Genomic DNA, 13,412 nt, shown 5'->3' with positions numbered 1-13,412 from the left:
CAAACACAGTCACTGTTAGAGAGAGTGGCACTGGGCGGAGTGGAATGAACTGCATGAATGTCCATGGGCGAAGGTTCACGAGCCTGAGTATTATTGGTTCGATTCCGTGATAGAGAGAGTGGCACTGGGCAGAGTGGAATGAACTCCATGAATGTCCATGGGCGAAGGTTCACGAGCCTGAGTATTATTGGTTCGATTCCGGCGCGAAGCAAAGGGCCTGGAATGGTTGGGAGTGTCCGATCTGAGCTTTTTCTGGCAAACACTCTGAACATGTCCTTTTTTATTACAGAAAAAGCAAATAGCTTGGCGTGACGGGCAATTGTCACGCAAATGTCTAGCTGCACACCGCGGGCATGACTTTAGCACTGCATTTGCTTGCTTGCGCGGCACACGTAGCGGAGAGCTTGGCGGCAGCTGCTCAGACGGGCGCGAGCACTGTTTACTGTTCCGTGCAGCGCGCCCGGCGGGCCGGTTAATGTGACACACAGCTGGCGAAGTTTCAAATGATTCCTGAGCAAAGTGAAGTGTGTCCTGCCGATCCAATATGTCTATCACTTGTTGAAGGAAGGGATTGACTAGTTTCAAAATCTGTTCCCTTATACGAACATCAGAAACGTTCTGAGCAATTGCATCACGCACCATAGTATCTGAATAAGGGAGTCCACATTCACACTCAAAAGCACAATCCCTAGTAAGGCCTTGCAAAGTTGCAACCCACTCCAGATTAGTTTGACCGGCCGTATGTTTTGTACGAAAGAACGTATACCGTTTGGCAACTACATTGACTGATTCCTTGAAATATGCATCTAATGCAGACAAAATTTCGTCGTATGACAGAGTTGCTACGTCGCGTCGGGGAAACAATTTCACTATCACTCGGTACGTCTGGACGCCTACACACGAAAGCAAAAAAGCTGCCGCTCAATACCTTGAATTCTGTAGGCGGAGAGATGGAATCCAAATTGGCGTGACCACTCCGTCCAGCTTTCCAGTGCCGCATCAAGAGGACGAAAAGGTGGTGCAACTGCGTGTTGTGGCTGCGGGAGCGGTGGAGCGGCGGCGGCCGCATCGTTTTGCATTGCACGTTGACCCTGGACGAGCTGTCCAAGGGCATCCAATAAGGCCTGCGTCTGCTGATTCTGCAAGCGATAAAATTCGGACAGTACATCTGGAGATTGTGGCGAAGCCATGACACAAGTAATTTAAGCAAGTATAAAGAAGAAGACCGTTTTTACACTCGTCGCCAAACTGTAGTGACTTGGCAAGACAGCCAAGCCACTCGGAGGTAGCCGAAAGGCACGCGTTTAGCTCATGCAGACTGGCGTGAGGTCTGGAACAGTTAAGGGAATTAATAGTAGCAAATAAAGTACGTAGTTGATGTAATACTTAACTTTAATCCATAATTGGAGAACATCGCTCTTTTTGATAAATCAATAATAATCTCAATATAAATTAGTAATGGCGCCTTGCTAGGTCGTAGCAAATGACGTAGCTGAAGGCTATGCTAACTATCGTCTCGGCAAATGAGAACGTATTTGTCAGTGAACCTTTCCTAGCAAAGTCGGCTGTACAACTGGGGCGAGTGCTAGGACGTGTCTCTAGACCTGCCGTGTGGCGGCGCTCGGTCTGCAATCACTGACAGTGGCGACACGCGGGTCCGACGTATACTAACGGACCGCGGCCGATTTAAAGGCTACCTCGTAGCAAGTGTGGTGTCTGGCGGTGACACCACAACAAGTCTTCAGAATGAAGCCTGAAATTACTGAAAGTCTGTAGAAATGACTTGACTGTCTCTACAGTTCGTCTCGCTGCCATGTTAATCTGCAGGTGGTGGCTGAAGTCAGTCATTGGTTTCGCACCAAGAACTTGGGTCCGCTGCTTAGCTCAACTGAGACCGAAATATTTCTGCGATCCGAGCTGACCTGGTTGAAGAGGCGCCTGTTTACAGACACGCTCGGTGGATGAGATGCAGAAAAGAGCCCTGACGAAGAGAAGATTACGGGCGAAGAAGAAGTGATTTTGTTCTGTCTCCCAGGAGGGCTCGTCCTGCAAGGTATGCGGGCATGCAGATGGTTCAAATGGCTCTGAGCACTATGCGACTTAACTTCTGAGGTCATCAGTCGCCGGGGCATGCAGAGGCACAGTTCCTGTATAAAACATTCTCGGTTTGCTTTCCGCGTCAGTTCTGAGTAATGATTCGAGCTTGCGACAGAATGCTCCATCGTCTTCCTCAGGAGCAAGAGTGTGCCTTGGCTGCTGTTGATGTGGCCGCTTTCTCATTACGTCATGCTGCCAGAGATTGTGTCCGAGCATACACAGGTGGCGCCACCCGCTATCGACGCTGCAACTAAACAGAGTGTTTTTGTCATTATATTCAATATATTCGCAATTGCGAATAAGGACATCGATCAGCTGTAGATCGGAACGACGACGATTGGTTTTTTTTTTTTTTTTATTTTGCCGCACAGTGACTCTAACCCGGATTTCCCGCTTATCACGAGCGGTCGGCTTAGTATTCGGCTATCCGTGCACGACTCACGGCAGTACTCAAACTTCCACAAGTCGATCTGTGCTCGTGCATCCGTTGTATACATTCCCGTACAAGTCAGACGTTATACTTGGAAGTCGCTTGCCCGTTATCGGCAGATAAATACGATATCGCAGTGACTGTGTTATTCTGATGCATACCCAAAGGAACTTTGCATCGTAGTCAGAATAACACAGGGACTGCAATATCGTATCGTATCGCGTTTTTGATAGCGTGGTTTGCAACATTCTTGATGCGTTCCGTAAGTTACTACATTCTGCCACAATTAGTGAAAGGGTTCGCGTTGAAATTTACTGCAGAATATTTGCTCACTACTGAGAAATCGAATGAAGTCATGAAATAAATTATATACTCTCAAATGTTAAGAGAAAAGCTCGCCAGTTAGATAATTCGGCATCATGTTAAAACTTTTTGACGTAGTACGCTTACGAATGTAATAGCGTACGTATATTGTATCGTTATAGAGGTTTTTAAGAGAGACGTTGAGAACATTACTGATTTTATCTCGATCATAATTAATGTCGTAAGTGATTGACCCTGCTTTGTTAGACCAATAGATGGCGTGGCCTAGAACAGCTTTAGATTCGATTCATGGCAGCCTTCGGTAATTATGTAAGTTACCTCTGTTAATACAAACGAAAGAGGAAGCATTGAGATGTAAGGTAGCTGCTGGTACGGCAGATGCAGGATGTACGTGTAATGGTGTGGAAAATGAAGATCGCCGTATCGCCGTATCGCCGTCTTTGGCACTTACACATGGAAAGTCATCGAGTAAAACAGAAGTAATATCCGGCGTTCCCCAAGGAAGTGTTGTAGGCCTTCTATTGTTCCTCATGTACATTAACGACATAGGAGACAGTTTCAGTGGCCGTCTTAGATTGTTTGCAGATGATACTGTCATTTACCGTCTTGTAAAGTCATTGGTCCGAAAAGTGGCAATTGACCCTGAGTAAAGAAAAGTGTGAAATGATTCACATGAGTACTAAAAGAAATCCGCTAAATTTAGATTACGCGATAAGTCACACAATTCTGAAGGCTGTAAATTCAACTAAATACTTAGGGATTACAATTACAAACACCCTACATTGGAACGATGCCATTAGATAATGTTGTGGGTAGAGCCAATCAAAGACTGCGATTCATTGGCAGAACACTTAAAAGGTGCAACACGTCTACTAAAGAGACTGCCTACACTACGGTTGTCCGCCCTATTCTGGAGAATGCTGTGCGGTGTGGGATCCGCATCAGGTGGGACTGACGGATGACATCGAAAAAGTACAAAGAAGGGCAGCTCGTTTTGTATTATCGCGAAACAGGATTCCAATGGCTCTAAGCAATATGGGACAACATCTGAGGTCATCAGTCCCCTAGACTTAGAACAACTTAAACCTAACTAACCTAACGACATCACACACATCCATGCCCGAGGCAGGTTTCGAACCTGCTACCGTAGCAGGAGCGCGGTTCCGGACTGAAGCGCCTAGAACCGCTGGGCCACAGAGGCCGGCGCGAAGCAGGGGATATAGTGCCACAGACATGATACGTGAATTGGAGTGGCAATAATTAAAACATAGGCGTTTTTCGTTGCGACCGGATCTTCTCATGAAACTTCAATCACCAGTTTTCTCCTCCGATTGCGAAAACATTCAGTTGGTACCCACCTACATATGGAGAAATGATCATCACGATAAGATAAATCAGGGTGCGCACAGAAAAATTTAAGTGCTCGTTTACTCCGCGTGCCGTTAGAGAGTGGAACGGTACAGAGACAGCTTGAAGGTGGTTCATTGAACCCTCTGCCAGGCACTTTATTGTGAATAGCAGAGCAATCACGTAGATGAGATGCAGACGTCATTCCCACCCAAGACTGCACAATACAGCGGCTTTCCGTGCCGAATGGGCAATACTAACGACTTAAAAAAAATGATAATCATTATTGTCGATCACATGTAAGACGAAATCAGTCGTATTGACACCGTGGTGCAACTTTTAACCGCAAAGTAATCATTATTGCATGTACCCGCATCGCTGCAGCATTTAATTTGCAAAATCAAAGTAATGGCAGATAACCGCATCCGTATGTGCCTGTTCCGATCATAGACTCACGACGCATTACGTACACCAAAGGAAAGAAATGTGGGACAGTACCTCAGCATATATCATGTCTCGTGAACAGAGGAATAACGAGAAGGAAATGACGTAACCAAGTCGAATGCAGCACCAATACCTCTCCCCCCCCCCCCACACACACACACACGCTGTAGCTGCCCTTTCTCTGTTTTCGCTTTCTCGCCTAATAGGTGAAAGTCTGATTTTATTTTTCACACATTGACTGTCATTGAAGGGTTTTACTTTTATTTAATATTGTCCCGGCTAAGCATCAGTTTGATTACTTTTAAAACCAAGTGTTAAAGTGGGTGAGTACATGTATAGTCTTCCCAACTCTGAGAGAGAAAAAAAAATCTTTAGTAGCTTTACTACCAATGTTTACAGGGAACGATACTTTAACCTTTAGTTCAATTGTTTTAGTTACGAACCGCTAGTTTGTTCTTGGCATAGACCACGTAACCTTAACGTTTATTAATCTAAGTTAAATTAATGTTCAAGACTTGTATTATGTTCCAAATTAACAACGTCAGTTTATTGACAAGAGTTATTAATAAATAGGTTCACTCATACGATCTGACTCAAAGAAGTTCTTTAATTAGATGTCTAAGTAGGATTGCCGCTAGCATCAGAGATGTTAGATAATATCCTGTCACTTTCGGTAAATAAGTTATTTCTATTTAATATCCGTCATTAACTATGATCACTAGTCGCGTGAAGTTAAAGTTTCCCACTATCACAACTCAAAGTCCGAATCCGGTTAAAATTCTCAATTCAGTAAAGCGTTTAAATATTCACACGAATTGACATTAAAGCCAAAGAGATAATTATTCACCTTCGCGTTTATCTAATATGATGAATGTCCAAATTAAAGTCTTGAATTGACAATCCTCGAAAACAATCTCGTCACGATCTATTCTTGATCCCCGTTTAATAAAGTTCCAATTGTTGTTCTCTAAAGCTGTACGTCCTAAATAACTTTCAAACTAGAACAGAGACAGGAGTATCGTAATTAGAACGTATGGCTCCAGAATGCGATTTTCACTCTGCAGTGGAGTGTGCGCTGGTATGAAACATCCTGGCAGATTAAAACTGGGTGCCCGACCGAGACTCGAACTCGGGACCTTTGCCTTTCGCGGGCAAGTGCTCTACCATCTGAGCTACCGAAGCACGACTCACGCCCGGTACTCACAGCTTTACTTCTGCCAGTATCTCCTCTCCTACCTTCCAAACTTCTTTCAGGAGTGCTAGTTCTGCAAGGTCCGCAGGAGAGCTTCTGTAAAGTTTGGAAGGTAGGAGACGAGAGATACTGGCAGAAGTAAAGCTGTGAGGACAGGGCGTGAGTCGTGCTTCGGTAGCTCAGATGGTAGAGCACTTGCCCGCGAAAGGCAAAGGTCCCGTGTTCGCGTCTCGGTCGGGCACACAGTTTTAATCTGCCAGGAAGTTTCAGAACGTATGGCTATTTATACTTCAATAAACACCACCTTTGGAGTCCCAGACCTACGTTCTATGACTATAATATTGATTTTCTTACGTATTGGAATAACTAATATTTTAATATTTTCTGCTTTTCCCCGTTTCCATGTTTCTAAAATTTATAATTAAATTTTCATTTTCTCTTCTTTTGCTTTCTATACTAGATATTTTCCTCTATTTGTTTTTTATTTGTTTTTCGTAATTACTACTTGTAGAGGGACTTGGGTCATTTTGTGAATTGATATTTTAAGGACATGGGAGCTAATTTGGAAGCTATTTTTGTTTCTTTTCAACACCGAGAGGCGCTGTAGGTGTTACAACGCGCGCGCGCGCGCACACACACACACACACACACACACACACACACACACACACACACGACTGAGAACAGCTCCAGCCCAGAGGGGAAAGGGCTCACTTCCTATGCTCCCAGTGGGTGTAGGAGTTGTTCATCTGACGGGGGAGGCTGGGCCGTGCAGAGCGGATGCAATTTCGCAGAGTAGGCAAGTGGGTCGCGTCCCGCGTCGTATCGAGCCGCCAGAGCACGTGAGCCGGCCGGCCGCCCCACCGCTTCCATATTTAAACCCGCCGCCGCCGCCGCCGCCGCCTCCGCCGCCGCCGCGGCTGTTTACGCCGACGGCGCGACCCCGGCGCCACCGGAGGCCGGCGTCCGGACGTGGCAGTAATACCGAGCCGCCGCCGCCGCCGCAGCCTGCCCCGCACGTGTCTGGTGCACAGGCGCTGTGCCGATTACCAAACAGTCCCGTCTGTTGTGTATGCGTTGCCGGCTGCTCTCGTGACCGGAAATGGGAGGCAGCGCGTACCCTCAACGGGTGACTGTGTGGTGAGCAATGTCCAGTCACGGAATAATCGGTGCGTTATTCCTTGATGGGACGGTCACTGCCGAACAGTACGTGCAAGTTTTGGAAGATAATTTCATCTAGTCATGGACTGTGCGGCTGGTGCCGGCGGAGGTTCGAGTGCTCCCTCGGGTATGCGTGTGTGTGTGTTTGTCCTTCGGATAATTTCGGTTAAGTAGTGTGTAAGCTTAGGGACTACGCAACGGCCTTGCCGCAGTGGATACACCGGTTCCCGTGAGATCACCGAAGTTAAGCGCTGTCGGGCGTGGTCGGCACTTGGATGGGTGACCATCCCGGCCGCCATGCGCTGTTGCCATTTTTCGGGGTGCACTCAGAGTCGTGATGCCAAGTGAGGAGCTACTCGACCGAATAGTAGCGGCGTCGGTCAAGAATCCCATCATAACGACCGGGAGAGCGGTGTGCTGACCCCACGCTCCTCCTATCCGCATCCTCCTCGGAGGATGACACGGCGGTCGGATGGTCCCGATGGGCCACTAGTGGCCTGCAGACGGAGTGGTAAACTTAGGGACTGATGACCTCAGGAGTTAAGTCCCATAAGATTTCACACACATTTGATGATTTTTGATGATTTCATCCGCATTATCCAAAGTGACTGGTTTCGACAAGGTATAGGTCATGCGAGGCAGAGCTCGACCCCATTGAAACAGGAGGGAGTTTGGTGTCCTGGAGGAGCACTTTGGGGGCCGCATTCTGGCTCTGAGGTACCCAGAGCCCACTGCCACGGACCTCGATTGGGCAACATATTCTCCGGATCTGAACACATGCGACTTTTTGTGGGGCTACATTGAAGATAAAGTGTACAGCAACAACCTCAAATCCATTGCTGAGCTGAAAACAGCCATTCAAGAGGTCATCGAAAGCATCAATGTTCCGACACTTCAGCGGGTAAAGCAGAATTTCGCTATTCGTCTGCACCACATCATCGCCAATGATGGCAGGCATGTCGAACGCGTCATAACTTAAGTCCGAGTATCTGTAGTGACGTTTACATAAGTAAAGTGTGTGGACACCGTACTTTGCAAGTAATTCACGTTGTTTTCTTTTTATCGTATAGTTCAATAATTGTCACCCAGTATGTGACCGTGTCGCTGTGTCATTTACAAAAGCAACGTTTCTGTCACTTTTGGAGTGGCCTTTATCAAGATGACGTATTTCCTGCTGGGCTAGTGCCGCGTTCTGGTGTTGCATAGTGTAAATCAAACCCGGTCGTTAAGTCAGTTTGGCAGGAATATGGGTGAAATTTTAATTGGATGGTAGCAGTGGAGAGACCGAATACTTGCAATCTACACTGTAGTAGTTTTTATTATACTTCCTGACTTCTGGTAGCGATGAAGGATGATGAAGCCGGTACAGTGACGTAGCGTTGTGACCCCACGGTGCCCCACCAGCAGTGGCAGGTGCCTTCCACGAGTGTGATGACTGCTACGGCTTATTCTGCAGCAGAGGCGGTCAGAGCACGACTGACAGGGTATGTCGGTAGTGTTTTATACAGTTCTCATTTATTCACATTTAACTGCGTTTATACACGGCGACGTTCCGATGTGTACGAAAATGAGGGAATACTGAAAGGAACAGAACATCTACAGCGTGTTTCCGTAAGAGCGTGCGAGAATCTAGCAGGACATAGACAATGCTCCACTGAACAATTTGAGGTAGGGAACCTGTGGTCGGAGGAGCCATCTTGAGGAGAGATGAAAGTAAACTTCTCTACCGCTTTCATTACTGTTTTCCAGCCTATTTACAACTAACACGCGTGCAAGTTTACAAGTACTGTGCTGTTTATTTGTGTTTACATTCTTTACTACCTGCAAGGAAACAAGTAGGACGAGCCTCGTTGCCAGGATGTCATGATGCAGGTTTTGTTTACTTTACTTGTCCATAAGGCGACACTGTTGTATCGTATTTACATTGTCCCATGACAGAACGTGCTATGAATCAACGACAGGCGCATCCATTAATCAGTGCAATTCAGAGACGTACAGTACAGTACAGTACAGTACAGTACCGGTACAGTATTTCCCGGTCGCTGGGTTGGAGGGGGAGGTCCTGTCCCATCACCTGCGAAACCACGTGACCTAAATCCCCTTGATTATTTCCAGTGGGGACATGAAAAGTCACTTGAGTATGAGATCGCAGTGGATAAGGAGATGGAATTACTTGACGGAATTGTAGCTGCCTGTGATGTGATTCAATCGAAACACAGCAGGGATGTTTGTCAGGGAGCGTCAGGATCTTGTTCGCTGATGTCATGCTTGCATTGAGGTTGATTGCCGTCAGTTTCAGCACATTTTATTAGACACAGTACAAATGTTAATCTCAGTGTGTCAGTGATGGTACTTGCAATTAACTGTAACTAATGCAAAAAAAAGTAGTAATATGATTTTATTCCTGTTACCTCCTTACGATGGCTTCTCCGACGCCAGGTGCCCTACCTCACATTGTTCAAATGGCTCTGAGCACTATGCGACTTAACTTCTGAGGTCATCAGTCGCCTAGAACTTAGAACTAATTAAACCTAAGTACATCACACACATCCATGCCCCAGGCAGGATTCGAACCTGCGACCTTAGCGGTCGCTCGGTTCCAGACTGTAGCGCCTAGAACCGCGCGGCCACTACGGCCGGCTTCCCATTGTTCACTGGAGCACCCTGTACGTACCATATTTCACATCTATATAAATTATCAGCTGTCACTACTTTCCTGTAGAAAGTAGAAAGAACATCAAGCGATTCATGAAGCTGCTTCAGCTAAAGGGAACACACACGGCCAGAACAGGAACGACATTTACAGTCATGGACGAAGCCTAAGAGGGTAGCAGTTATAGAAACGGCGTAGTTCCTCCCGGCTTTGCCTGACGGCTGTAATGCACGAATAAAGTAGAGCATCTTGGACACAAACTGTCTGATCCAAAGTATCTGGACACTCCTGTGTAATGCAGAGTGGGACACTAGATTTCACGAGAGGCGTGCCTGCCGAGGTAAAGGAAGGCAGGGAGTACTGCGTTAGAGCTCAGTGACTTCGGTCGTGGACTAGTCATTGGATGTGACCTGAGTAAGAAATCCATGGGCTGTTGGTGATACGATTGTAAAGTGCAAAACGTGAAAGAAAAATCACAGCTAAACAAAGACCACACAGACATAATGTACTGTCGGAGAGACACGGTCGACCATTGTGGAGGGTGGTTATAAGAAAATAGCCTGAAATTAACGGCAGCAGTCCATCTCGCACCATGGCTGTCTGTGGGGTACAGTGGTGGAGCTCCTCGTAAGTCAGACATTCCTGTAGTCAGCGCTTAGCGACACTGGAGGTGGTCTGAAGAGCGACGCCATTGGACCGTGGGCGACTGGAAACTAGTGATCTGGAGTGACGAATCACGCTGTACTCTGTCTCAGTCAAATCGAAGGGTACGGCTTTGGCGAATTGCTAGAGAACTTTACCTGCCGTCATGTGTAGTGCCAACAGTGGAGGGTGTGAACACATTTTACTGAATTGTGTACTGCCTGATGTTCGGATAAGATTAATCATTGTGTCAGCATGACACTGCAACCTGCCATAAAGGGCCATCTGTGAGGTAATGGATTGTGGATAGCGGCATTTATGAAATGGACTAGCCTGCCCAGAATCCCGACCTTCACCATCTTTGGGTGAGGTAAAACGTCGACTTTTCTCCATATTGCAGAATCCAACATTACTACCCTACTTGGTTTCGGCTCTTGCGGAAAAATGCTCTGCCATTCCTTCACGGACATGCAGACTCGACACTAAACATGTTCTCAGCAGAGTTCAAGGCCTCACGAAGGCGAAGGATGGATACACGCGATATTAAGATCCAGTAACAGGTGTTCGGATTCACAAGATCAGGTAGTGCTCATCTTTGATTGTACATGAGCTTCTAAGGCGCTTCTCCAGACATCTGCGTGGCTGGATCCTCTGGCAAACCTAGGTGTTCGAAGATCGTTCCTGTAAACAAAATACTTTTATGTTAATTATTGACTAAACTAGTGGATAAATAAAATAGGAGATATATTTTCGATCTTTCCGTAGGCAGGTTACTGCATCTATCAAAAATCGCCCTCATATAGCAGTTGCGGTAAATGGGAACTCTAACGACTCCGGGCCACGTAAAAAGATTTCGTGTCTCGACGAATAAAAGCCTGGTGCAGCAGTGAAGGCAGACGTGGCTTGCACGCAGCGGCGCGGTGGCCGTGTAATACGCACTCGAGCCGCGCAAATGCGTGCATAATGAGGGCGGGGCCTGGTTTTGGAACCGGCCGCACAGCGCTACACTGTACACTCGCCGGCCGTGTAGCCACCACTCTACACCACACTACACAGCTCATTTGGCGCTTGTCGCGCCGCTCTGACGAGTGTTTGCCGCATGCACGTCACCCCGGCGGCAGAGGTCACACTGCATCTGCCCAGTCGCCGCCATTGCAGGCGTGGTGTGTCGGCCTCGGTGATGGAATGGCGAAGGGAAAGCTGGACACCGGAAGGTCGCGGGATCGAATCCCGATCACACCTTGAGATTTCTCGTTCTTCCTTTACTTCACTTCTCAGTGATGCGAAGATTCGACACGTGGCTCGTATTCCGCGTTAAATTGCAAGTCCCGCGCCCTGGTAGAATTACTGCTGTACGTCAGGGGCACACAGGCGCCGAAGTAGCGCCCAGCTAAAAGACCTTCACGAGGCACCTGAACATCCAGCAGATTGAGGGACTCCCGGTCAGTCATGCCATACGATCTTTTTTAAATTTTTTTTAAATTTAGGAATGGTATGATCACCACGTTGCCTAGTTCGACTTTCGCTTTTAGAGATACCCTCCCAGTACAAACTTCATGCTTTTCTTTGGCAATTGAAAGTCAAGTTTTGTGTCATGCAGTGGTCGCCACTGCGGCGGGGCGGGTTATCACCTCCGTCACCTTACTACACCTGCTTCACATAAAAATTTGACCTAAAAGATTGCGTTTGGGGTTTCGGTGCAGAATTTTCAATTTATCTACCTCGATAGGCTTATTGAAATCCGTCCCCCCCTTCCCCCCTTCTCTCTCTCTCTCTCTCTCTCTCCCTCCCTCCCCTCCCCTCCCTCCCTCCCTCCCTCCCTCCCTCCCTCCCTCCCTCCCTCCCTCCCTCCCTCCCTCTTTCTTGATAGGCACTGGCTCAACCGACGAAAAGCAGCGTTGAAGAAACATCGAGTAAATAGCTACTCAACAAAGACCGCATAACTCAAACTTCGTGGAAGAATCTGTAAGTCTGTAAGAAAATATCGGGCGTTTGGGATTTTAATAACTTCTGTAAAAAGGTTTAAAGCTCAATAAACCCAGAAACAAGATTGAAATGGCTGTCAAGTCCTCGTTTACTGTCAAAATAATTATCATCGCAAGTCCACTACTGTTTTTCTACAATTCTTCACACGAAAAGCAGCCAGAATTTTACGAGTCAAACCCGAATAGTTTCCACGTTCTACACAGTCATTGACCCACAGGTGTTCGCGAGTTGCTACATCAAGTCGTTCAGTGGTATTCTTTAGAAGAAGTACTCGCCACAAGAAAATTCATATGCAAATAACTTCCACACATATTCGCTTAAAATTTTGAGACTTTCAGTAAAATATTTAAAACTGTAGACGCTTCACAATTACGATAAAAAACCGTCAGAACGAAAGATTTCCTTCATCTTAGCCGAAATTTGTGCGCTGCGGCTCCATTTGTTGGGCACAGTAAGACTGTTACCGAGCGACTGCTCTTACAGTTGGGCACTGGACTGCAGTACAAAGCCCTGCACTGAGCAGAGGAACTGCTTGATTCATATTGGCTAATGATATGGCAGCCAAAAAGAAAAGTTCCAGCCCTCAAATACTCGCGGTAATCGTTAACTCAAGCAATACGATTACAGAAAGTTGTTTATGAAAGAACCTCTAACTTTACAAAACTAAATTTGAATAAAACATAACGAAATACGAATTGTCCCCAGAAATGAAATACTAATGGATTTAACCCATAACATTTCTTATGGCTGCTTTATACAAAAGCATGCCCTTTGGACATCACACACTCATCGTTGCAAAAGAATTTTCTCACACTTAAATTTACATAGTTTCAAATAAAATGAAATATCCATATCTTGCACATGTCCTCCATACACTCTCTCTCAGGCTTCCCACATCCCTCTCACAACAAAACGTAATTAAATAATAATTGTGAAGTTGTTACTTCTACGTCATCAAGCTGTTCTAACGAAAGCAAACAAAGTTCTAGAAAAAACTATTTCTACGAACTGAATCTTTTTTCGTTATAGTTTCAGAGGAGACTATAAGTGAATACATAACAGTCCCTCATTCTCTTTTTTAGTATCAGAAAAGTTGGTAAGGTTTTTGGTAAATTTTATATCCCTGAACTTCAATG

At 46.3% G+C, this 13,412-nt stretch overlaps 1 protein-coding gene and 1 pseudogene across 1 annotated transcript in view; both read left to right on the top strand.

Annotated features, from left to right (window-relative positions):
- The window catches only part of LOC126199704 (WAS/WASL-interacting protein family member 3-like), a 97,315-nt gene extending 90,348 nt beyond the window's left edge, over positions 1-6,967 (top strand). Inside the window, exon 6 of the mRNA XM_049936631.1 lies at positions 6,610-6,967. Within this exon, the coding sequence (XP_049792588.1) occupies positions 6,610-6,967 (358 nt within the window). The remainder of the gene's footprint in view (positions 1-6,609) is intronic.
- A 221-nt stretch (positions 6,968-7,188) lies between these two features.
- On the top strand, positions 7,189-7,306 carry LOC126199883 (5S ribosomal RNA; annotated as a pseudogene).
- Positions 7,307-13,412: the final 6,106 nt, after the last annotated feature.

This window comes from Schistocerca nitens, chromosome 8 (genome assembly GCF_023898315.1).
Source record: "Schistocerca nitens isolate TAMUIC-IGC-003100 chromosome 8, iqSchNite1.1, whole genome shotgun sequence".
NCBI lineage: Eukaryota > Metazoa > Arthropoda > Insecta > Orthoptera > Acrididae > Schistocerca > Schistocerca nitens.
This window is presented reverse-complemented; position numbering and strand designations above follow the sequence as displayed.